General features: G+C 49.0%; 1 protein-coding gene across 1 annotated transcript in view; it reads right to left on the bottom strand.

The window, feature by feature from the left end:
* SLC7A1 (solute carrier family 7 member 1) overlaps positions 1-19,526 on the bottom strand; it is a 38,573-nt gene extending 19,047 nt beyond the window's left edge. The window contains exons 1-2 of the mRNA XM_086772006.1: positions 19,470-19,526; positions 196-579 (exon numbers count right to left, since the gene is read on the bottom strand). Of these exons, the coding sequence (XP_086628132.1) occupies positions 196-565 (370 nt within the window). The 5' untranslated portion in view covers positions 566-579; positions 19,470-19,526. The remainder of the gene's footprint in view (positions 1-195; positions 580-19,469) is intronic.
* Between the last annotated feature and the right edge of the window lie 6,548 nt (positions 19,527-26,074).

Here is a 26,074-nt window from a genome sequence, read left to right as displayed (position 1 = left end):
CACCACTCACCTTGCTGACTGACAGGAGCCCCCAGCAACGTACCCTGCAGATGAGTCCTGAAATCCTCACAGAGTGCAAAAGCGCAGTGTCTATTTTGCAACAGTAATGTCAGTGCCCAAACAAGACTGATCTTACAAACCATACCACTGTCCTGGACTAAAGCCAGGGTTTCACAGTGCCCCCACCATACTTACCAATAACATAGGAGAGGATTAAATTCCACCCTGTGACGAAGGCCCACAGCTCGCCCACAGTCACGTAGCTGTAGAGATAAGCTGATCCCGTCTTAGGAACTCGAGCACCGAATTCTCCATAGCAGAGTCCAGCCAGCACTGAAGCCAAGGCAGCAATCAAGAAGGAGATAACAATGGCAGGTCCCGCATTCTCCCGCGCCACAGCTCCAGCCAGTACGTAGACACCTGCACCCAAAGTGCTGCCTACACCCAGAGCCACTAAGTCAAACGTGTTGAGGCATCGTGAGAGCCGACTGTCTTCTCGAGTGCAATCCACATTTTTCCGGCGAAGAAGCTGATTTCCAAAATTGATAATTTTCTGACACTCCATCTTTGTGTTCAGGCCTGCAAGAAAGATGCTGTCACCATTATTTGGATCAGGATATCCCCCAAAACAGCCTCACTGCAGTTACATTGCTACAGTCCCCCTACATTTCAACAAATGAATCTTCCCACTTATTTTCCAGCTTTTTCCGTAGTAAAATGTCTCCTTTAGCATTTTACCTAAGCTTAGCACACAGAATTAAACCAGACAAAACCAAAGCATTTTCTGCTTCCTGCTCCCACTCACGCTGCAAAACGGATGCAATCCCAGGAGAGATACAGCACTCCACCCCAGCTCCCACTCTGCTCTACAACCACCCAGTCCACACACAAGCAGGCAAGCCAGACTTTCAGATTTCAGAGTGGTTTTGCTGAGCTGGGAATTAAAAAAAAAAACAAAACGATACATATATAGAGATGTACCTAGATATGTTTTTTAAGTCTTGGGGTGAACTAAGAGGTGAGCGTTGCATCCCAGAATAAGGCATCACACGTGCTTCTGTCCCTCGAGCACAACATGACCACATGCTGCAGTCAGCAACACCACATGCTGGGTCACCTCCCCTCTCCAAGCTCCAGCTCCAGTCACAGGCAGGAGCACAGGCTGGTGTCGCCTACTGTCTTGGTTTTATTCAGTGAGAGGGGACTACGGTGGCAGCTTCTGTAAGAAGCCCCTAGAAGTTGTTTCCCCTTTGTCTGGTAGACTCGGCCGGGCCTAGGGCAGACCCGCTGCTGGCCAGGGCCAAGCCAATTGGTAGCAGAATGTTCCCTGGTAACGCCTCTGCGATGACGTATTTAAGAAAGGGAAAACAGAAAAAAAAAAAAAAACAAAAGAAGAAGAAAAAGAAGATGTGAAGAAGCTGGAGCAGGGGCAGAGAGGGGGAGGCGTGAACCTTGTGGGCCTTGTGGCCCTCACCCTCTGGCCTCCCACCAGGCAGCCGACCGGGCCCGACTCAGCCCAGCCCGGCTGCAAGAAGTGCAGAGGAGGTGAGATGTGAAGAGAACCTGAGAGGCGTCTGCCTGCCTGTTGTGAAGGATTTTTCTTGCGAGAGGAACGGCTGCAGACGCCAAGGTCAGTGAAGAAGGAGGGGGAGGAATAATGCGGCTCCTGGCCAAGATTCCCCTGCAGCCTGTGGTGATGACTGTGGTGGAGCAGGTTGTCCCGCTGCAGCCCACAGAGGAGCAGAGATCCACCTGGAGCCTGTGGAGGACCCCACATTGGGGCAGGTGGATGCCTGAAGGAGGCTGTGGCCCGTGGAGGGCCCACTGGGGCAGCTGTTCTGGAGGGACTGCACCCCGTGGAAGAGATGACCCACGCCGGAGCAGTTTGAAGAAGGACAAAGGCCCGTGGGAGGGACCCCATGATGGAGCAGGGGAGGAATGTGAGGAGTTCTTCCGAGGAGGAGGAAGAAGCAACGTAAAGCGACTTGTGATGGACTGACCATAACCCCCATTCCCTCTTCCCCCCTGTGCTGCTCGGGGAGGGGGGAAGGTGGTAGAGATAATGTTAAGCCCAGGAAGAGGGAGGGGTCGGGGGAGGTTATCTTGTTTTCTGTCTCATTATCCTGCTTTGGTTTTAGTAATAAATGAATTGTTTTCCCCAAGTCGAGTCTGTTTTGCCCGTAACGGTAACTTTAAGGATTTTCTCCCTGTCCTTATCTCAAACCTCGAGCCTTTTTTCTTACATTATCTCTCCCTATTCTCTCAGAGGGTGGGGGGAGCGAGAGAGACACTGTGTAGCTTGGTCCCGAGTGGGGCTGAACTACGACACCTACAACTGTGTAGGCTGAAACAGATGCAATTTGGGAAAAAAGACATGCCAAATCAAGTTTAATTAAACTTGGTTATGCTGAGGCAAAGGCTAAAGCTATTTTGCATTCCCAAGGAATGGACTGAGAGCCCAGCGGGGCTCCCTGAACTTCCCCATCCCACCCAGGACAGAAGGACTGCAGGATGGGAGTGTTTAATGAAACCGCGGGGCAGGGTTTCCAGCTGTGGTCCCACTTCAGCCACTGCACTACTCCCGTGTACAGACCTGCTGCCACAGCCAAACAGCAGCATGCAGCGGCTCCAGCACGCAAGTAGTTCAGGTGCAGCTCCCCTGCTTGAGACTTTATAATGGGATTAGCAGAATGGTAAAGTAAACCCCTCTCTGTGGAGGAATCCCTTAGGAAATCCTTCTGGAGTTTCTCTTCCCATGAGAGACACATATCTTGCGTCGCTACACCACAGGACGATTTTGCTGTGCAACTCGTCAAGCCTACAAATTTGGCCATCTGCACAGGCGTCCACCTAACACAGACAGAGACAGCACTCACTGAAAGCTACAATCGGTCAAACCAGCACAGCCAGTAGTGGGGTCAGCTCCTCAAGGACATCCGTGGGACCAGTGCTGTTAGGGAGTCTGTCCCTTCAAGATTTATGTCCTTGGACACAGCCTGGGTATAGAAGTTTTGTCTTACTCTTTCTTACTCTTTCTGAAAAAAAAAAAAAGTAGGTTGCTTCAAAATTGTCCCATCATCCTCATCCTCATTCAGAATTTGGCAGTTGGATAATATGATTTTCTCCACAGCTCGGGTGCTTCTGTAGGACCTACTGGTTTACTCCTCATTCGTATATATAGAAAAACACATACTAAAATAAATCAGTGTTGGGGAAGCTGTAACAAGGCATGTTCCTCACCTTGAATAGGCCTTCAGTGGAGGAAGTTCAACACTTGTGACAAGCACCAAGAAGCTTTGAATGTCCCCACAGAGCCACACTCCAACTAAAGACCACAGGCAACCTAAGCCAGAGTAACAGAGCTGGCATTGACAACAACCTACCACGCTTTTACAAACAAATTTGGCTCCAGGCACCAAAATCACCACTATAAGACCTGCATTCAACTATTTAAAGCCCATTAGTATTTCTGTTCCAAGCATGAGAGGACTTCAAAAGTGAATGTCCCAGTTGTCCCCATTTACTATGTTTTGGTTCATGCTGCATAGTACTTGTGGAGTGCACAAACTCGATACCACCGGGCTGAAACTAAACCTGAGGACACTGCAGGGGCATATGCAACGCACTCCAGCACCTGATGGGTGCTCAGCCCAGAATAACAGCTACTCCAGCCCCTGTAAGGTGTGTTCTGCAGACATCAGATCCTCAGCAGCAACTGCTTTCTTTGCAAATCTACAGGCCGCGTTACTTGCTCACATGGACACAGCCTACAAGGATGAACGTCATCTTCCAGTTCAGGCTGCATGCAAGAAGCCCCAAGCCTGGTATCCACACTGGACCAGTAAGCAGGTCTTTAAAATATTTCTTCATTAATTATGGAAAAGGAGAAAGGTTGTTTTACTTAGATGCAATGCTGGACTGAGGCATTCACTTTCCAATTAATAGTGCTTTGATTACCAATAATGGAAGAGCAGTATGGAACAGCACACTACCATCAATAGTATGCTGAGAATAATGTATACTAAATGCAATTTACAGTATGGTCAAGTGAGACTGGTACTTCATCAGCTCCGGCTAAAACCCAGAGTAAAAGGTAGGAAAATACATGCTAAGAAACTTAATTAACTGAGTCAGCTATTACATCCAATTTTGTTGCCACAGCATCAACTACAAAATCAAAAATCCTCTTCACTTTTCCAAGACACAGTCATAAACCCTGGCTTAAATCCCTTTCTCTTGGCCTTAGGCTAAATCCCCTACTATGAGAAAGTAATTATAACTGCAGGAACAAGTCTGAGGGTTTACAAGTCCCATCGCGTCAGGAATTGTCTCATCCACCAACAGCTCTCAAATGCACTCCCGAGAGACACGGATTCAGACTAACGGAGAAAGGCAGACCTCAGGCCGCCCTTACAGAACTCTCATGTGGTGAATCACGGGAATTCCCAACACACACAGAGGGAAAACTATTTTCTCCTTTCAAAAGGAAGACAGAGCTGTTTACCTCAGTGTATTCATATGAGAGTTTGCTCATGCAGTCTCCTTCCCACTGGAAGGAGCCAGGGCTGCTTTCAGCTGGACACCTGCCCACCTCCCCAAAAGCAGGGACTGGGCAGTCCTGAACTTTGAACTGGGGTAAGATGACAACAAAAGAGCTGCACCGGAGCACCCCCTATGAATTTTGTTGTGTTCTAAGACAACACAAGTCCTAGGCTTTGCTTAACTCATACCAGACTGATGCAGAGATCCTGTTGATGCCTGCACTCTACAAAGACCACAGCAATGGGACTAACTGATCCACCCTGCCCAGCAGTGGATGTGGCAGTGCTAGTTGATGCTCAGTCTGGAGCTCCAAGGAATGGGGAGGATCCCAGTGCTGTGCACCAAGAAAAAACGCTACAGAAGATACAAAAAAAAAGCCCTTCAAAACAAAATAAAGAAATCCCTGCCATAAACTGCAGCCAACTATGAGCAAGATACCCACAGGAGATGTGTTAATGTATTTATTTTCCAAAGCTAGTCTGAAAGTCAAGACCAGTTTGACTCAGAACCAAACTCTGGATTTCAGGACAAACACTGGTTTATACCACAGCATAGAAACATCAAGAAATGCCAAAGGACTGGTGAAAAACAGTTTGCTTCTTGCTAAGTCAATATTTATGACAAGGTTTAGACATTCAATGGCCTGAACAGAAGAGTTAGACACAACACAGAAGAATATGGGAGAGTCCTAGCTGAGGCTATTAATAAAGACAGAAAAGGTAAAGGAGGCGGAAAGAAGGCCCAGCTCAGCGGGCCACTGAGCGAAGAGCCAGGGAGGTCTTCAGAGATGCAGTGTGGCAGGGCAGGGCTCGCCTGCCTTTTGCATGGAGCCCCTGAGCAGGCCCAGATGGACCCCTGAGGGTGAACTGGATCAACCATATGGGAATACCAGGGAAGCTTGGAGGAGATCTTCCTGAGACATTTCACTCTGGGGGAGGCTACAGGTCCAGGCCTCCCCAGACCCCAGTGACTTTGGCATTATTTTGTGTTCCTCACAGTTTGCACCTCCGAGTTGACATCGACCTTGCTGAGCCTACCGGGTTTCATCCCACCAGCTGCTGAACATTTCTTACACAGAAAACCAAGGTGAGGGAGAAGGGTATCTTGCAGAGTTGGACAACATAATGTGCAGAAGGTTTGTGATGTGTACTCACTGATCAACACGTGGGTTTCTACAACGCCCACACAATGGGAGCAGGGCTCACCCTAAAAGATAGGTGGCACTAAAGATATACTTGCTTGCTGTATGAAAGTGACCTACTGTCCCCATACACAGCACAAAGCTCTAAGGAGGATGTGCTCTGTGGAGAACAAAAGCAAAAGGCAGAAGTCGGGCTGTGCAGCCTGACATTATCATTATCAAAGAAGTGCCTTCAGGCGGAGGCGAACCAAGGTGCCCTGCAGATGAGAGCGACTCTCCACCACTGACACCCAAGGAGCTGCGGACGCTAAGATTCTTCCAGGATGTGGCTCAAGGCCTCAGCTTCAAAAACATACTGCCTAACAGTAACGGTAGATCTTTTATTTCCTATCTAGCCATTTAACTTACATTTAACTAAACCTGGTGTCTTGCAAAATGAACATGACTCGATGTTCCCAAACCAACAGGAGATGTATCTCTGCATTGAAAATGAATGCAGATCTGATACCCAATGCCCTCCCTTGCCATACACGTCAAGACAAAACACTTCTTGGACAAGAACGGGGCAGAGAAGGACAATGTCGCCGAGAAACAGCCCTTCACTGCAGGGATGGGCAGATCAGGACACAAGCTTGGCAAGGTTTTTGGTGGCAGGAGAACATAGGATTTATTCATTTAAAAAAATAAATCTAGTGAATTATTTCAAGCTTATATATAACTCAAGATTATTCCACAATAAACATATTTCAAAATGATTTCAGGTTGTAGCTCCCTCAGGCATACCTGCAGATGTTCACAGCTGTACTACGGCTATCAAGAACAAAGCAGAACTGCTTTTTATGGATAATTTGTTTAGAAGAAGGGCTATTATATTGTGACAGACCTAGAAATTAAGGCCAGTATCTTGCAACTGGCTTAATGCCAGCAGACAGTGCTCTTCTGGTCAATCTCAAGGTCAATATATCAACTTCATTCTGCCTCAAATGCATCAGCATGTCCGAGTGTCTCTCTTATGACTAAAATACCTCCTACGGCCAATAGACAACAGACAGGGAGCTGGGTGCAGGGCACAAAACCCACACTGCAGCCGTGTTCTGCCTCCCTCGCATGCAGCCCTGTCCATCTCACAGATGACTGATCACCTTCCTAAGCATCTCTTACATGTTTTTGTTGCTTTTGAAACAGCAGGCACCAAATCAACCTTTCACTTTCAATTACATTCACTGTAGCCTGGCAAAGAGACCTTCAATAAAGACAAGTGGGATTTTTTTTCAGGAGAACCATCTTTTGTTTTACCAGGATGCAGTACAGAGGCCATTACACCTCTGCCCAAAACCTTTCCTCTGATATCATTTGTTATCTTCGCAATTGTATCAAAGGGTGATTTTGGCAGAGATTAAGATTTTTCCCTCCTTAGAAGTTGGATCTGGCTGTGATCTTGCTTTCTAAAACAGCCGTTCTTGCCTTTGAAGTAAGGAAATGTGTTCTGGGTTGGTTCCTCTCACTCCCACTCCCAACCATACTTGAAACGATGAACGTTTTGTTGAATGTACAGTCAGTACTCCTGTGGCGTAACGCAGTTCTAATCACATAAAACAACATAAATTATTCCAGAAATGTTACCAGATGGTACATAACCACCCTCAAGCTGAGAAAACTTGATCTGAATGAACGTAGATTAGCTTTGTTTTGCACCCACCTAGCTCTCACCTCTGCTTTAGCTCTAGTTTCTCTGATGAGAAGGACCGAGCTGCAAGCCCCAGCTTTCAGACCCTGGGTAGGAAATAGCTTCACCCCGAGGCTCTGGGCACCTTCATGTGTCAGCAGGAGATGGGAGCTTTGAGAGCAGTGGGAAGCAATAATGCACCTAGATAACCTAGCAGGGCAGACCCCGGGACAGGGGCCACATCCTCGGGTGAAATCCTGTCCCACTGAAGTCAATGGCAAAGCTCCCACCAACTTCAATAGGGGTCAAAGTCCACCCACTGCTACTGGTCCTTGTCTTTTATTTATAGCACATTTTGTGTTTGTTACTTTTGTTCCCTGTCCAAATTCTTGTGCCTGGACTATATTGTATTTTCAAATAAAACAAGATATTCTTCCTCCTCTTATCTAATGGTTAACATACCTATTACATCAGGTTAATAGATTTCCTTCCCTATTAACAACATTTTAAAAAGGGACATTCTTCAAAACAATCCCGTAAGAAAACAAGCAATCTTGCATCTGGTTAACAGCAAAAAGTAAACCATAACAAACATCTGTCCAGCTAAACATAAAACACCATGTGTAAAAATAAGCTGACAAGGCACCATTTTACATAAGCAGTACTATCACTTCCTAAACAATTACAATTTGTTTCAGCTTCTGAAAAACCACTCCTTATCTATTTCAAGGTCTTGCTGCTTCTGAGAATTTTCTTCTCCAATTTGCAGAAGAGCATAAAATGAAAGCCAATTACGTAGAACAGGGAGTTTTCTTCTAAGGAAAGAAGAAAACCCAAGTCTGACCCTTCTGCATGCACAGTGAACTCCCCAGACACCTCCTCAGACAAAGTGTGAGCAGAAATCCCCACTCAACATTGTCCCACATATGCTTATATCCATTTTGAAACACATGGAAACCTCTACAGCCATCAGGTGACATTCTGTGGACAGTCTTATTTTTCCTCGGCATCCTTTTGGTCTTCATTAAATGTCTCCCCCGTACAGATGTACCATCACTGCTACTAGTCTGCAGGAGAACAAACAGCTTGTGCTTATGCCATGTCAGTATGTTCAGCAAACACCGTGGAATGGGTTTGGGCTTCTATTTTCAGTTTAAACATAAGTCAGCTCCCTGAAGGAGCATGCAGCAATGATGCCAACTTTTTGATCAACACATAGGTGATAAACCCATTTGGGAGGCCTCTTCAAAAGGCGTGAGCATTACGTGAAGCTGAAAGATATCCCACTATAGCACCAGTAATGGCAAGGAGTCCAAGCCAAAAGGCACCAAATTAACTGCAACCTTTTTTGCTTTGGTTTCACTGTGTGTAAAGGGATGCTGTCTTGCTGACAGATTTTAAGGAGGCAAGGAACTTCTTGTCCATATGCTGTTAAATTGTTTCCTTCTTGATTGTCGTAGTTTTATTTTTTATTTTTCACATGCGTGCATGTGTCTCAACATAGATTACAGAAATGTACATTCCATCAGTGTATATATATAAATACTAAATATTGTATTCTCTCCCAATTCTGTCATTAAAAACCAAGATCAGCCACTAGAAAGTCATTTGCTACTTAAAAGAACGAAGCCATCCAGTTAAATATAAACTACAGGCTAAACAGATAACAGCACACACACGTATGGGTGTGCAGTGTATACAAACCACACTCTTAATCACACACTGCCCGTAAGAAGGGGACCATATTACTCTCTTCCGTTGAGCACAGCTGCTTTAACAGCAGGAGGGAGGACCAGCCAACTGTCACAGACTGCTGGGGATGGTGCAGGTTGCTGTTCCTCAAGCTCCTGAGGGTTAGGGACATTGCCAAGGTGCCATCAGCAATCAGTTACTGAAAGGGGAACACCAAGTGCCGCTCTTCACAAAGAAGGTGCTGGTGCTCCTGCACTGCAGACTTCAATGTTTTGTCACAATATCTGCAGAAAACTTGATCAGGGTTATTTGTGATGATACACGAAACCCATTTTGAAATGAATAGTGATTTTTTTAACCAAAATAAAGGAGGTTCCTGCTCTGAAAGTGCCAAGTGGAATGCTTCAACCTGCCAGAATTCAAGCTTCAAAATCTCCAAAACTGAAGTTCTGTGAAGCCTATTCTTCTCCACAAAGCTTTAGCTGTGATTACCATCAAAACCTGGCACACAGTAAGCCATTCAACAGATAAAAGGTTGGACAGACATTAATTCCCCTCCTTGGCTACTGCAGAAACACACAACATTCTAGGCTTAATTTGCAGGGCAGAATTTGATGTTATGATTGCTTTCCAACTGCAGGCACAGTGAAAGGCTGGGACAGGATACAAGATGAGAGTCTCCACCACCCAAGTGTTGAAAAAGCAGGTTAGAGAAATACCTATTAGACACAAACTGGATATAGTGCATCCTGCCTCCAAGCAGGGAAGACTTGGGTGCAGTCAGACAGTCTGTTTGGTTTGGCAGGGTTAAACAGTGAAACCAGATGTTCCCCTCCCCAGGCCACTGTGTACCAGCCCTGCAGCTGTACCAGAATAACCACCTGGGGAATTGTGCTTCAAATGGCATCACCGAAACAAACCCAGTGCTGTGCCTACAACTGACCGGGTGGCAAGTAACTACAGCCAGCAGCTGAGGCAGAGGAGATGGATGGGACACTTCCCAGGATGGATTCCCACCTGAGAAGTACCATCCAGTGAAAGGCGCCTTCAGTGCTCTCAGCCCTTTTAGCCCATACCTCAGACTTCAGCCAGTGAAGATCCTCTGGCAGCTCAAAACAGCACCCAGCTGTTTGGAGGAGGAGGAGGACAGTGTCACATTTGTCATCCACAACTCCTCAGAGATCAAAAAGTTAAAGAGACATCTTCCTGCCTAGCTGGCAAAGTGCATCACACCTCTCTCATTACATGAATCACTATTTTCTGATGAAAAAGCATCTAACTGAAAAGCCTCCCACCAGCTCTAGTACAGTCTCCTCAATAGTTCCTCAGCATGGCTTCAAATGAGATTTTGCAAGAAAATTGCTTGATTTAACTCCTTCAATGTCATAAAACCTGAGGGGATCTCCACTGATAATTAGATTACCCAAATGAAAGTCTGACATAGATTGCCAGGAATCTACTCGAAGTGACACATCGCCTGTAATCTGCCAGGGACTCAGCCTTGGTATCGAGCAGAAAAAAAAAAAAATTATGCTCTGGGAAACAACATCAAATAAGTGAGCTTCTGTCTTCTTAAACCCAGACAAAATGAAGACAAAGCTTTGCTTAGCCAAAATGCCTGGCCGTGCCATTCAGCATGCTCCAGCTGTGATCCTTGGAAGAAGGTGGGAAATGTCCCTTAGGAGATAAGGAAGCAAGTTAGACAGAGACAGAAGTTGGTTTGTTATTAGAACAGTAGTGGGAAACAAACAAATAAAAAATTGAGAGCCCCAGTCTTCATGCAAAACAACAAACACCATCCTGTGCAGACATGGGGCACATCTGGTGAGACAGACAGATGGAAGGAAGGAGACCACTTCCCTGAACACGGTCATTTCAGCAAGAGGAAGGGCACAACTGAATGGGGATTTTCAGGTGTGGACAATGGGCAGATCAAAGTGGGTGTAAATCAGTGGACTTTGCTACATCCCTGAGCAGCAGGGAGCAGGTGGAGACCAGCAGGTAGCTTGCAGTGAGCAGTGGCAGCCCCAGCTGGAGGCAGGGCCATGTGGCAGCAGCAGACCTTGGTCACCCCTGTCCAGCAGCCCAAGGGCATCCGACTCGCATCCTGCCTGAGCCACGTGCTGGACCATGGACCGGGGTTTGGCTTCCCTCGTGGACCAGCATCTCTGAGGGTCAGATGCTTCTCAAACAAGCATACTCCCAGCACTACAGCATACCACGCTGCTGTCCCGATTAAAAACTTCCTCTATTACCATAATGGGTACTGACTCAAAGCAATGGAATCCTTTCCTTTACTAAGAAACCAGGAATGGTGTTTCTGTTCAAGAAGTAGAAGTGGTTTTTAGAGGAAATGCTCCGTAGCAAACTTCGGAGGAATTGCTTGCACAAGGGAGAGCTTAGCACGTGCTGGGCATGTGCTCATCCAGGGAGGAAGGGGAGCAGAAATCATACATGGCCAAGGCACAGGGACACCAAGATGACTCCAGGCTTCTGAGAAAGCTTTTGCTGTCCTTGGGTAACTGTGTCTGCAAATTAAGTGTTCAGGGTCAGGCTGGATGGAGCTTTGAGCAAGCTGATCTAGAGAAAGGTGTCCCTGCCCATGGCTGGGGGGCTGGACTATGATCTTTAAAAGGTCCCTTCCAACACAAACCATCCTATCCTATGATTCTATGAAATATCAAATTAAGCTACATCACTCCTTCAGGCTTATGCAATCAAAATAAACTAATTAGAATAAATTTTCATCAATTCCAGAGTTTTTCCCACTGATTTGGAGACCGTTCTCAAAAATCTGCCCCATGCAGACCTCCAAGTCAGACCTGGCAGCCCTGCACTGCAATGTTGGATAGTGACTCAACATAGCGGAAGAATTAAGAAAAACTTCCCTTTTCTGAAGAAACTGCAGTTAATTTTTCACTAGGCAAGTCAATTGCATTCCAAAATATATTACAACATTCTGAGGGCACTTCTGTGACTGCAGACCTAATACTAAAGCTTCCTGTGAATATGATTTAACCAAAGAGAAGAAAGAGAAGCCTAGTGTGAAAGGAGCTAAAATGTTTGCTTTTAGACCCAGAATTCCCGCATTCCAGCCATAATTCAAGGGCTGGGAAGGGATCAGCTCATTCCAAGCCCCACGCGTTCATCTTTGCAGGCACAAACAAGCACTTCACACCCACCTTGGCTGACGTGTGCAGCCACGAACCCTTCTGCAGCCAAGAGGATGCTGTGTGCCTGCAATTTTACGAGTGGCTCTTGACAACCATCTAACAGACAAGTAATTCCCACCGGAGAGCTCTTCAGGAAGACCTTCCCCTGAGAGAACATGCCCTGACACACACTGGATTAAAAGCAATAACTGAATGCTACCGTCCATTAAACTAGCACTGCCCTTTCACCAGACATGCCCCACTGACCAGGGTCACTCAGTGCCAAAGGAGCCAACAGCGCAGGACTCGAGGGGCCGTCGATGCCCCAGCTGCTTGGGAATAGCACAAGGAGCAGAGCATCTCACAGGAGAAAGCCCTAACTGAGGCAGTCAAGGCAGCCCAAACCAAGGCAGAGGGAGATGCTGAGCATCGATGGTGTGGCTACACTTCCGGTGTAACTGGAATATGGCAATGTCTCAACTCCCTGACGGTTAATGACCGCCCCCCGACCAGTCCATGACACATGCCTCACCAGGGACCGTTGTTTTGGGATGGAAATTGGGCTGGGCAGGGCAGCTGTGGAGTCTGGCTGCCAGGACCACAGGATGTGTCGCCAACAGTGTACTCCAGACAGACAGCCACAGCAAAACAGCAGCAGAGGACAGTGCAAAGAGGTGGAGCAGAGGAGGTAAAGCACGGGGCTGTGTAGAGGAGAAAGACAGAGGAGGGGATAAAAGCCACCTGCCACCTTGCATTTGAAGTGCCCCACTCTGGGAGTGCAGCCAGCATGCCCAGAAATGAGGAACACCACACTCACTTCCCTCTCTGCAAGGAAGCACCACTCCTCTGGCTGTCCCTCATCACAGCAGGGTGGTGGGCACACACATGTCACCTGAGATCAAACCGTCCTGGCCATGACTGTCCACCCTGGCTCTCCTAGCCCAGCCAGCACTGCTACCCATGCTGCCTCCTGGCTTGCAACAAGCTGCTCATATTGCATCACCTCCCCACCTTCCTCCCTTCCCAGGCAGCTGCCCCCCGCAGTATTCCCAGCCATCACAGGCGGAGAGTGCGTCTAAAACCAGACTAGTATTTAGGAATAGCAGTGATGCAGGTTTGGTCTTGTTTGCAAACACTACAAGCAGCTTCCATGGCAGCTTCACCCACGCACTTGCCACAGCACTTTAACTTGCTGTTAAAACTTCACATTGCACAAGTCACCCACTTGGATTTCAGTGTTTGACCCAATCCTGCCCAGCTCTGCAGCCCTTTAGTCCCATACACCACCATAGCTAATAAAATCCCCTATTCAAAAGGTCAGGAGCATCCAATTAATGAAAAAAAAAAAAAGAAAAAAAAAAAAAGGCATGTGAAATGGGATTAAGGGTCGGGCTGTAGAGAAAAAAAACCAACCTCAGTCTCAGCAGTGTTTGGCAAATAACCCCACAAGCAGCCAGCATACAGACTTTGCAGCTCCTAAGCACTGATGGATTTACAACAAAATCCCTCTGAAAACTGCCTCCATTTTAGGCTTTTAAGCTTAAAGTAAGTACAAAGCATGGTAAATGATACAGGCATGATGTTTCACCAGTCTGACCACGGGGTAACCAACTGCTTCTGTTTTCACAGAGATATCAGTGCCCGGTTTTGATATATTCTACCTAAATAAATCTTTTCAGAAAGGAGTTAAAACACTGAAGCAGAATTACATTTCACAGCAAAGTAGGTGTGGATTTTGTTTGCTTTGGGTAAATGCTCTTTTTTTAGCAACAAGCTCACTATTCAGCTCTCCCCTGCTCTGTGACGGGACAGCTGTTGTCTAAGAGGAGTTTTGCCTCCATCTCACCTAAATGTTCAGTGCTGCATGGTTGCTGCTGGGGAAGGGCTGGGGAAAAGAGATGTCCAAGCACAGCCCGTTTCGTATTTATCTCAGATCCTTTCTCAAGGTACGACAAAAGGTTTCCCACTCCTGCCTAGGACTGTATCAAGACTTGAAGGTTTTTTCCCCTCAAAAAGCAAAGATGACACCCACCAGATGAACTAGAAGCAAGACTGCAAGCCGCGCTTTCAGGTCCCACTGCTGATGATGCCACATGGAGGGACCCTGCACCCTCTCAACGTGAGGGCTCCACACGGGCCAGCCCGAAGAGGGATTTGGGCAGAAAGCTCATAACCGTCACTAAGGAATGCGGACAAAGGCACAGCCCTCACGTGAAGCTGGGAGAGAGGTGAGAGCAGGGACGAAGCAGAGATATCAGCAAGTAAAAAATAAAAAAGGTTGGTAGAGCTGCCCGGAGCCCAGCCACGAGGTCCACAGTGTGGACTCAACCCCCTATTTTGCACAGGGAGAGGCATTACCTTGTAGCCAGCCTTAAAGTTTATTTTGCCATCTGTGAGGCAGAAAGCCAGCTCTCACAACCCACATATCTCCGTGAAAGGAGCTTGTTCTGGCTCCCTGGGAAACACAAGTCTACTTACAGAAGAGACTAACTCCCATAAGCAAAAAAAAACGTTTGCCATATACTTGTTATTCAACCCTATCAGCCTAGTAATTGTCCCGTCTGTAGGCTAAAATCTTACTCAGATTTCTGATTTTATTGGAATTGCCACCTGCACCTCCCCACCTCCCATGCAGAAGCCTAGTCTGCCCCAAAACCCGCACCTGGAACCCAGTGACAAGAGATATGTGAAGCCACTCAGCACACAGTCTTGTCAAGGGAAGTTACACAGCTATTCTTAAAAAATAATTGTGTCTCTATCAGCAAAAGTATAGTGTTTGGCATAGGTAAGTATGCACTTTTTATTGAAATAAAAATGACTAATATCACCCAGACTGTTAATACTGTTCAAAAATCTTATTATATTTTTTCACATCATTATTCTGGCATCAAAGGAAACCACTCTTAATTATATTTAGGGGCTGGGGGGGTACGCAGAGACGCCTAAATATGACAGTTTCTGAAAGGTGTTGCATTATACATTCCAGCATACATCTCTGAGCACGTACAGTGCCACATCTCCCCATGTCACTTATCTAGAACAAGAAACTTTGAAGTATAATAAGCTCTGCTGCTGCTAGGCTCTTTAAGTGACAGCAGAAAGGAAACAAACTACTGGCTGTAAATATTCTGCTTAGCTCCACTGTACTGGCACTTGGAAAAAAATATTGGGGTTTTAAAGCAAAGTAACTGCAACAAATTATAATTAGCATCTTCCTCCAAAGGTCTGAACAGCAGCATGAAAAGTAAAGAGTTGCTGTTGTGCTTTTGATGGTGCCCTGCACCATGCTGTTCTGCTCTCCAGGTATTTCCTTCGAAGGAAAAAGCAGGTTCAAAAGTACTCTAACATCTGTGATGGTTTATCTGGAGCAGCCAAAGCACAACAGTGTGGTGTCATCACTTACAGGAATTTCCTTGGGCGACATCCTTGTATTTCTTCACATGCCAACCCAGTTATGACGGGTAGGATTCCTCTTGACTAGCTTTAGCCAACTCCAAAGCAGACTTAGGGTATCAACTCACCCCTCTCCGTAACCAACAGGCAAAGACAGGCACCTCCAGGTATAAATATATCCCTTCAGAGGAGAGAGAGGAGGAACAACCCTCCACAGATGTCTACCTTCACCAGCTACTGCAGGGCTCTGCAGACATCTACAAAAACTCCACCAGACTGCTCCTCAAGACAGAAAACAGTCTGAACCTAGAGGCAGCAGAAACAAAACCAGTTAACAGAGAGATGTGCATCTCTGAATGGTGTTAAGGGCTTTAGCAACTCAGAAGTCCACCATCGAGGGAAGGTGGCTCCAGCCAGCGCTGCCAGGGTGAGCAGGATCCCCAGGTTTCTACAAAGCACAGCAGGAAGGTGGGAGTCCCAGCTCCTGATCCCCGACACCCTCAAATTGCCCAGGAACTGCAGGCAGCTGTCAGGAATCCTGCAGCTGGTGTGTAGTCACAGGGTAGGTGTTAGATATTTACAGTGCAGGCTTTTACATCCGCATTAATCCCTCAGTGCCTTCTTTTACAGACAGCAGAAAGCAGCTTTCGGGTCACAACCCATCTGCTTTACCGGGCTGAGAGAAATCACACCCCAGGAACGTCCAGCCCTCCCCGACTGACCGTAACAGGAGCTGGGGCTCACTACCTTGGACGTAGATGACTACATTTGGCCAGATGCATACTGCTTTCAGCACCATTCAGCACATGACAGATCTGCAATGTCTTTGGCAGTATCCCAGGGTTTTCTCCATTACCTGCTACAGCCTCATCCTTCATTATCCTAGGGCCAAATACACTGACATAGATCCCAAAGAAGATCCACCCTGGGTTACTGACTGTGGGCTGGTATTGACTGGAACTGACCCCAACCAATCCTGCCCAGAAACACCAAACTAGACCTCCACACCACTCAGCATCTCAGTTCTGATGGTCAGTGCCACCAGTTTCTCTACATACTTGGTTAGGTCAGCAGGACTTCTTAGATCATCCTTCAGGAGAGGCAAAGGGGCTCTGCCAGATCCCCATCGCCCTATGGCACCATGGCAGCTCAGCCAATAACTTCACCAAGATGAAACCAGCATCCACCAGCTCCCTCTTCTTCCTGCCCCACACTGCACAGAGTTGAACTTTTGGCATCATTGATACGGGCCAAGAGAAGAGGACTGAAGTCATTGCTTTGTTTTCTACTCTCTGAGGGCTGGGATACAACTGGAAGTGACATTTCTGAAAGGCCACTGAAGTCTCATGGTGGACTGAGGCTGAGGAACTTGACAGATCAAGGGTGAACCAAAGGCAGTAAAGGCAGTAATTGCAACAAGATCCCTGCCTTCTTTCACCCAAAACGTTATTTCTCCCTATCTCCCTTCCCATTGAGACGGAACCATGGCCACCACACCTTTGTGCCCTCCCTCTGGCACACACCAGACCATCAACTGTGCTCAACACCAACTACATTGGCACACATCAACCCTTGCTTGCATGTCACATAACCTAAAGCAGAAGCACAGTGCTCAGGCACAACACAGTATGGGGATGAACCCAACCTGAAATCTGTCAGTAGACCACACAAGAAAAGAGAAAGGGGGGAAAAAAAAGGAAGTGACAAAGATCAAAATACAGCTGAGAGCTGCTTACTCTGACAGCTAGTTAGATCAGTTATGGGTTCCCTCTTTTGTCTAAGCTAATTCCTTCTGTATAGCAAATCTTTCTGTCTCCACGTGGAGTCAAGAGCATATTGTGTATATGCAATCACACGTCTCACCCACACTCAACTGAACCACTTCAATTAGAAGCCTGTCTGGCCTCAGGTTTCCGTTACAGCCCACCTAAAACAAAGAGTGCCTCCTGATCATTTCTTGTCATTGATAAGCACAAACCTACGAGCAGCGATGCTCAAAATCCTTTTTACACATGGCATAAATCAGTGACTAAACATCCAGTAGTCCTCCTGCTCAGAAAACGGGTTTATTTCAAAGCCAATTTGACCACCTAAAGTACATATGCAGTAGAGCACAGTCAAGGTCCATCCCCTTCAGATTACTCAACATGGAAGATACTTAAAATACTTGACAGAAAAATAACTTCTGAGAGCTGTGGCACTAAATGAGCTTGGTCCTTCTTTGTGCTAGGGTTGGCACTTACAGCTATGCAGCCTGTGCAACTACACAGTCCTCCTCTTTTGCATTACATGGAAATCCTGTCTAAAAGACATTTTAGTCGACTGCTGAAGGCAACAGAAGTACACAGAGTACCTGACCAGAAAGGTACGTTTCTGCCTGTTCTCTCCAAGTGTTCATTGTATTTGCCTCTGACTTGGGAGATAGCCAAGCATCACTGAGTGAACAGCTTCATGAGGCAGAGCTATCCCACTCCAGAAGGTCCCGCGCAACATCTACATGTGTGACCTTACGGCTTCCCCACTCACCCCTACGGCTTAGAAGAGCCCACAGAGGTGGATGCAGGGTGTCCACTCATTCGCCTGATGTTGGACATTACCACAAGGTTGTTGCTTACGCGCAATGTAGTGTAACGGTTGTAAATGACCACACGTGCCACATGCAGGTGGCAAAACCACTCAGCTAAGAGACCGTTAACTCCTAAAGCTGCAGCACCATGATCACCTTAGCTCTTCAGCCTGTCAACTCTTTAGAGCTGCAACTGCCGTTTTGTCTGGAGTCTGTACAGTACCTACAATAACGACATCCTGCTCCAAAACTAAGGCCTCTAGCAGCTGATAACGCAACTAACCAGCACTTCTGTACATAGTCCCAATCCTTCCATCCAGCTTTAGATATACATAAAACCCCTCCTGAGGTTTTTAAGTCCTTTTTTTTTAGTCTCCTTCTGCCCTGTCTGCCACAAACATTCACACATACATATGCGAAAAAGAAGAAATCCATCTGTTAGTCAGGCCAGTTGCCTGCAAAATGCTGACGAACAAAATGGAATACAAGTCCCTGTCCTCATCCCAGGAACAGGCAGAGGAACAGCAGACAGCAGCAACTCGCAGGGTACGGAGCTGCCTTGAGTGCTGCCAACAATACTCGCATTTTCAGTAAATGCTCAGCCTCTTCTGCAGTTTGAAAGAGAGAGCAAAGCACAGCACAGCCGTCATTCAGGAGCGATCTCAGACACGGAAAGACCATCAGGGAAGCGGCCCAGGGTTTCTCCTTGACACCTGGGCCTTCACCTCCCGCTCGCTATGGTGCTGCTCCTGTCGCAAGGCAAAGATAAGCAAGAAAACGGTTTAGCTGGGAAACATGCACGCGCTTCTATGAGCTTCCTAGCTCTGCCCTGGGTCGCTGCTTGCTCTGGAAGAAGGAAAGCGCGGCTGGAGGCAGCAATGCCCACCTCGGCGGGCGCAGGGGCACACGCTCCGGGAGCCGATGATGGCAGCTCCCATCCCCGCACCCAGCAAAGGCCCTTCCGCGCCGGGCGGACGGGCGGCCTCGGCATTTTGGGGGAACCCCATCCTCAGCAGAGGGGTTGGGGGACACCGCCCCGCCATGCGCGGGGTGCCGGGGAAGAGGGGAGGCGAGGGGCATGGCTCCCAGCAGCGCTCCGGGAGGGAGACGTGCCAGGGACCGCGGGCGCAAGGAAGCCACGGAGAGAAAATGGAGGGGCGGCTGTTTTGGCGGGAGGGGAGATGATCCGGTCCCCATCGCATGATGCAAAATGGACGCCCCGCGTGCGATCGCCGCCGCCGCCGCCCGCCCGCCCGGCCCGGCTCGGCTCGGCCCGCTCCGCCCGCCGCGGTCGGGTCGGGGCAGCCCCGCACTCACCCGCGCCCCGCCGAGGGGCAGCCCGGTGCCGGTAGGCTCAGGCGGGAGAAGAGGGGGGGGCCGGCGGAGGTGCCACAGCACCCCCGCGCTCCCCGGCGCCGCTTTACACCTCCGGCGAGGGCCCGCCTCGCCCCGCCCCGCCCCGCGTACCCTCACAGGCACCGCCCAGCAGGGTCCGGTTAATCCGCCGGTAAGGCCAAGCGTGCGGCGGGCCGGAGAAGGGCGGGGGAGACTGGGCCCGGGAAGGCCGGCAGCCTCTCCGGGAAAGCGCATCAGAACACGGAGCATGGGAGGAGAGCTCGGGAACACCCAGGTTTGGCCAAGGGACAGGGAGAATGTTTCTCAAAGGCAGGTAGCGGGCAAGCAGGTCATACCATTAGTTCAGCTTGGGCTGAAAACCTACTGATTTTTTTTTTTTCCCCTCAACTTCTGCAGAAATTGCACGATGAAATGGATGCAGTAGGTAAAGGTGGGTACTGGTGGTCTTGGATTAGGCTTTTGACGTCACCTCTCATGAAGCACCGTGCCCCAAACGAAGGGAATACGCTGTTGATGATGGAATGGCCACGGCTGCCCGCCAAACCGGGGCAAACAGCCACAAAGAGCTGTGGGTGCTGAAAGGGGAAGAGCACGGGGTCTGTGCCGGGCTTGGTTGAATCCCATTTCCGTTACCATTCATCAGGTCCATGGTGGGAATAGTTTCCCACGATGAGAATAGTTTCAAGCATGCTAGAGGATGGGACAGCATACGAACACGGATCTTGAAGAAACTGTCCGAAATAAAGTGGAATTCTGGAAAGAAGGAGAGTAATAGTTTAGGAAAGAAAACTGAATACGCAGTGGGAAACGCCTGGCTGAGCAGACAGCTCAGCTCAAAAAGGTCTGGAGATTACAGTGGATCCTAAAAGTCATGTGAGACTACTGCATGGCACTAATGATACAAATGAAAAAAAAAAAACAAAAAAAACCCAAACCACACACCCAAAACAACTGTATGTTTCTTCTAGAGTATCTTAATGGAAACATATGTAGGATGTAGAAAGTAATTATGAAGTTGTAATCAATAGCGCTGAAACCTCAATTGGAGTACTGTGCTTATTTTGACATTTAACCATAAAGAAATACAGCTACTTGGGGGAATCCTGGAAAAAAAGGCTGATAAGAAACACATTCATTAATGAAAAGCTGAAGGAATTTTCTTTTCCAGAACAAAGTCTGAACAGTAGAGCAGTCCTTCAGTGAGTGCGCAGGCAAAGGCATAAACAATAAAAAAAAATCAATTTAATATCAATTACAACTGCAATACGTTCATTACTGATTACCCACTGGAAAGGCTGGAGGACATTTTGGGGTAAGCATTCACAGAGAGCCGTTGAACGATGCATCACTGCCGTGTTTCTTCAACAGCTGCTCCACATGAGACGAACAGCTATGCTTGTCACATTGCAATCCGCTCTGCCTGTCACGGCCGTAGCGCCCTTGTTCATCTCCTGTGCATATTAATAGATGCGGTTCCATAAATAAGGGGAGCGGTCGTCTGAGATTATGGCTCCCAAAATTGTTCAGCAAAAACAAAATCTCATTTTATGCCAAGCTGAGGTACCCAAGAACACCAGGTACAACCAGCAGGCCAACAGGCAACAGCTTTGGAGCCCGCACGATCCACAGCAACGCGTGCACACAGAGGGGACTCCCGAACCCGGGCGCTCACGGGGGACCCCAGAGAGGCACCAGGAGCCCCCAGCTCGCGCGAGAGCGGCTGACGAGACCTGGGCGGAGCCAGGGGGGCACCGGCGGGAGATTTAAACGCCGTGCAACAGGCCCCAGGGCTCAGTTGCTGAGGCAGCAGCCTCGGAGCTGGCAGAACCCGCAGCGCACACAGGCGATTCCCGAAACCGGGAGCCGAGAGAGCCCCCGGGCGCTCTCCGCAGCTCGCGCGAGAGCGGCTGGCGAGACCTGGGCGGAGCCAGGGGGCAGCCGCGGCCCGGCCCGGCCCGGCCCGGCCCCTCTCCCCGTGTAAAGCAGCCCCTGGGGAGCGCCGGCGAGCAGGGCGGGCGGGGTGGGTCGGGCGCGGCGCGGCACGGCACGGCAGCAAGGGCGGGCACCGATGGAGGGCGTTTGCTGTCCCCGGCTCTCAAGGCAACGTGGCGAACACTCGCCTGAGAGCAAAGGCTCCAGCTCCGGCCGGGAGGCCTGCACCGGCTGCCGCCGCGGTGGCCGGTACGTCCGTGCAGACGGAGCAGCCGAGGGGGGAGGCTGCGGTGCAGAGCTTGGCTGCAGGCAGAGCCTGGACCCCACTCCTGGGGCAGGGGCAGGCGGCAGCCCTGCCTGCAGAAGGTGTGCCCAGGTGGAGCAGCTCCTGCGGCAGTGGCAGAGCTGCAGGAGGCTGTGGGACATCGGGGAGGCTGAGAGGGAGCTGGATGCTTGGCTCCAAGTGCAGTGCAGGCTGCACTGGAACCACAGCACCCGGTCAATCAACCTAAAGCCACCCCACCCCCCCCAAACACACGAGGTAAGTAAGCAGGCAAACGATGCATAAGAATGGAAGCTTGCGAAGGCAGGGGCCAGCAGGATGAAGAGGCTTCCCCCCAAACCCTGAGGTGCCCCTGCAGAACCGCTTTGCCGCTCTGCAGGCCGAAGAAGACCCAGCACCTCGGGAGAGGCACGGGAGCTGAGCGAGGCAGCCTGACCTGCTTGCATAACGACCAGTGCTACCAAGAACAGGAGACACGTGGTAGTGGTGGGCGACTCTCTCCTGAAAGGTACAGAGGCACCCATCTGCTGACCCAGCATGCTCTCTAGGGGGGTGTGCTGTCTGCTGGGGGCTCGTATCAGGGATGTTACTAAGAGAGTAACAAACCTTATACAGCCCACAGACTACTATCCACTGCTGGTGTTTCACCCACTGGAGTGGGTGCCAGCGATGCAGCCAGGAGCAGCCTGAGGAGCATCAAGAGGGACTTCAGGGCCCTGGGAGCAACAGTCAAGGACTCTGGGGCACAGATGGTCTTTTCATCAATCCTCCCGGTCAAAGGGAGGGGGCCTAAAAGGGCCAGTTGAATCTGGCAAGTCAACAAATGGCTTAAGGAGTGGTGTCACAGCCTGGGCTTCGGTTACTTAGACCATGGAACTCACTTTGAGAAGCCTGGTCTACTAGGGGCAGATGGGGTATACCTAACTGAGAAGGGGAAGAGTGTCCTTGGCCAAAGGTTTGCCAGGCTCGCCAAGAGGGCTTTAAACTAGTGTTGCCGGGGGAGGGAGAGCACAATCTAGCCCACCGCTGTCAGTATGGCGCCAGTGCCAGCACCAAGTGCCCAGAGGCTGGGGAAGGATCGCACGTAAGTACAAGAGAACCTAAAGTGAAGCCCAAAGGAATTCCTATTGCTCCAGCCAGCAAGTTGGCTTCGTTGGGGGCCCAGCTTAAGTGCCTCTATGCCAATGCACGTAGCATGGGGAACAAACAGGAAGAGCTAGAGATGGGTGCACACGTGCAGGGCTATGACCTTGTTGGCATCACAGAGACATGGTGGGACAACCTTTAAGACTGGATTGTTGGGATGGAAGGATATAGACTCTTTAGGAAGGACAGGCAGGGGAGATGAGGAGGGGGTGTCACTCTCTATATCGGCAACCAGCTGAAGTACATGGAGCTCCACCTGTGGATGGGGGAGGAGCTGACAGAGCTTATGGGTCAGGATTAGAGGAAGGGCAGGAGCAGGGGACGTTACAGTAGGGGTGTGCTACAGGCCACCTGGCCAGGAGGACAGAGTGAATGAGGCCCTCTACAGGCAGATAGGAGCAGCCTCACTGTTGCAAGCCGTGGTCCTCATGGTGGACATCAACCACCCCGACATCTGTTGGAGAGACAGGGCACAGGCAATCCAGGAGGTTCCTGGAATGCGTGGATGACAACTTCCTCCTACAGGTGATAGAGGAGCCAATGAGGAGGGGTGCCATGCTTGACCTTGTTCTCACCAACGGGGAGGGGCTGGTGGGGGATGGGAAACTTAAGGGCAGCCTTGGCGGCAGTGACCATGAGACGCTGGAGTTCAAGATCCTCGGGGCAGCAAGGAAGCTACGCAGCAAGCTCTCTGCCCTAGACTTCAGAGTGCAGACTTTGGCCTCTTCAGTGATCTGATGGGCAAAGTGCCATGGGATGTGGCTCTGGAGGGAAGAGGGGCCCAGGAAAGTTGGTCAATATTCAAGAAGCACCTCCTACAAACCCCCTCCAGAAGGAAAGGGGTAACCTGGTTACCCAGGACATGGACAAGGCTGAGGTGCTTGACCTTTTTGCTTCAGTCTTCTCTGATAAGGGCTCTTGTCACACCATCCAAGTTGTGGAAGGCAAAAGCAGGATCTGGGAGAATGAAGAACTGCCCACTGTACTGGAAGAGCAGGTTCGTGAACATCTGAGGAACCAGAAGGTGCACAAGTCCATGGGACTCGATGAGATGCATCTGCGGGTCCTGAGGGATCTGGCGGAGGAAGTTGCCAAGCCACTGGCTATCATATTTGAGAAATTGTGGCGGTCTGGTGAGGTCCCTGTTGACTGGAAGAGAGGGAACATAACCCCCATTTTTAAAAAGGGGAACAAGGAGGACCTTGTTCCTTGGGCAACTACAGGCCCGTCAGCCTCACCTCTGTGCCTGGCAAGGTCATGGAGCAGATTCTCCTGGAAACCATGCTAAGGCACATGGAGAGCAAGGAGGTGGTTGGTGACAGCCAACATGGCTTCACAAAGGGCAGATCATGCCTGACCAATCTGGTGGCCTTCTATGATGGGGTGTCCTGGTTTCGGCAGGGATGGAGTTAATTTTCCTCTCAGTAGCTGATGTGTTTTGGATTTTGTGTGTGAAGAATGTTGATAAAATACCCTGATGATATGAATTGTTGTAAATGAGACCAAGGACACCATCCTGCTTTCCAAGTCTTGCTAATGTGCAGATGCAAGAAGCTGGGAGAAAGACAGAATAACTGACCCAAACTGGCCAAAGAGAGCATTCCATGCCATAAATGTCATGCTCAGTATATAAGTCGAGGCTGGCCAGGGCAGGTATCTGCCTTCCCGGCAGCCATCTTTCTCTCTTGTTTGCTGGCATTGTTACCTCTGCCTTGCTGGCTCCCTTTTGCTCCTTTGCTTGCTGCTCGGTTTTGTTTCCGTGATCACTGCTTGGGATGGGCTGTATCATTGGGACATTGTGTGGTGAGAAAACATACATCATTCATTTTGTATATATTAATATCCTTATATTCTGTTATTATTGTAATTTTCCTTTGTTATTTTAGTAAACTGTCTTCATCTCAACCTGCAAGTTTTCCTTCCTTCTCAATTCTCTCCATCCTGCTGGGGAGGAGGAGCGTGAGCGAGAAACTGAGTGGTAATTCAAGCTAAACCATCACACAGGGTTACAGCATCTGTGGACAAGGGACAAGCAACTGACATAATCTACCTGGCAAGGCATTTGACACTGTCCTGGACAACATCCTTCTCTCTAAACTGGAGAGGCATGGGTTTGATGGATGGACCACTCGGTGGATAGGAAATTGGATGGATGGCTGCGCACAGAGAGTGGTCTTCCCCAAGCCTGTGGCGTTGCATGGGGTTGTTGTGACTGAAGTGCTGGACCCGGCACTTGGCCTTGTTGAACCTAATACAGTTCACCTCAGCCCATTGATGCAGCCTGTCCAAGTCCCTCTGCAGATCCTTCCTACCCTCAAGCAGGTAACTTTGTGGAGGACAAAAGGAATGGACTGGAAGGGAGGGAGGAATGGAAAGATTATTCATTCTGCTGTTCAGGCTCTTTGGAGAAGATATGACAACATCAAGAGCTGAGCAAGTGGAATTATCCACATTCAAGCTAGTTCCCCCAAGGAAACTTCATGGCCAAAAGACAAGAAAAAACCTTAAGCAGATCTGCTGAATATCACCCTGGGAGTCTCTAGTTTATTCCCCAACACTAGAGTGAGCCCGCAGCAGTGAACTTAGATGCTGCTGTCTGTGTTACAGACATCCACAATTAAAATCAGTCCTATTCCAGAACTCCTTTCTACAACTCCTTCCGCTCTTAGAGCTCAGCCTTTTTCTGGCATTAGCTCTAAGGCTGAGGTTTCTGACAGAAGGCCACCATGAAATAAAACAAGCTACATGAATGAAATACCGCTACGGGTTGCTCCAGTACTAAGGTCTGTTATTGTTTAATTGAGAGGTGATTATAATCACCTTTGGTATTTTGGTTGTGTACAACTTAGGTTCATTTAGACCATGCTGGGGAGCCACTTAAAAACCCTGAGGGACATCTGGATGCAGTGGCAGTCATAGATATGAGAGATCCATCTCCCCTAACCTTAGGCATCTACGGTACAGGTATCTCCGCATGAGCACATCATAATAGTTTCTCTTATAATCAGTGCATAAAAGCAGGCATTTGTGGAGCACAACTCTTAATTCTTAATAATTCTATTGCCAGACCAATAGTCCCTCTGGACCAACGTGCTGTTCCTGGGAACAGTCCAAGCATATCTCTAGGGTAACTATGATGAAGTAAACACATGAAGATATTTCCCTAGAATACTCTTTATCTCCAGCAATTTGCTGGCAGAAATGG

Source organism: Chlamydotis macqueenii, chromosome 1, assembly GCF_036417535.1.
Source record: "Chlamydotis macqueenii isolate bChlMac1 chromosome 1, bChlMac1.mat, whole genome shotgun sequence".
Lineage (NCBI taxonomy): Eukaryota > Metazoa > Chordata > Aves > Otidiformes > Otididae > Chlamydotis > Chlamydotis macqueenii.
This window is presented reverse-complemented; position numbering and strand designations above follow the sequence as displayed.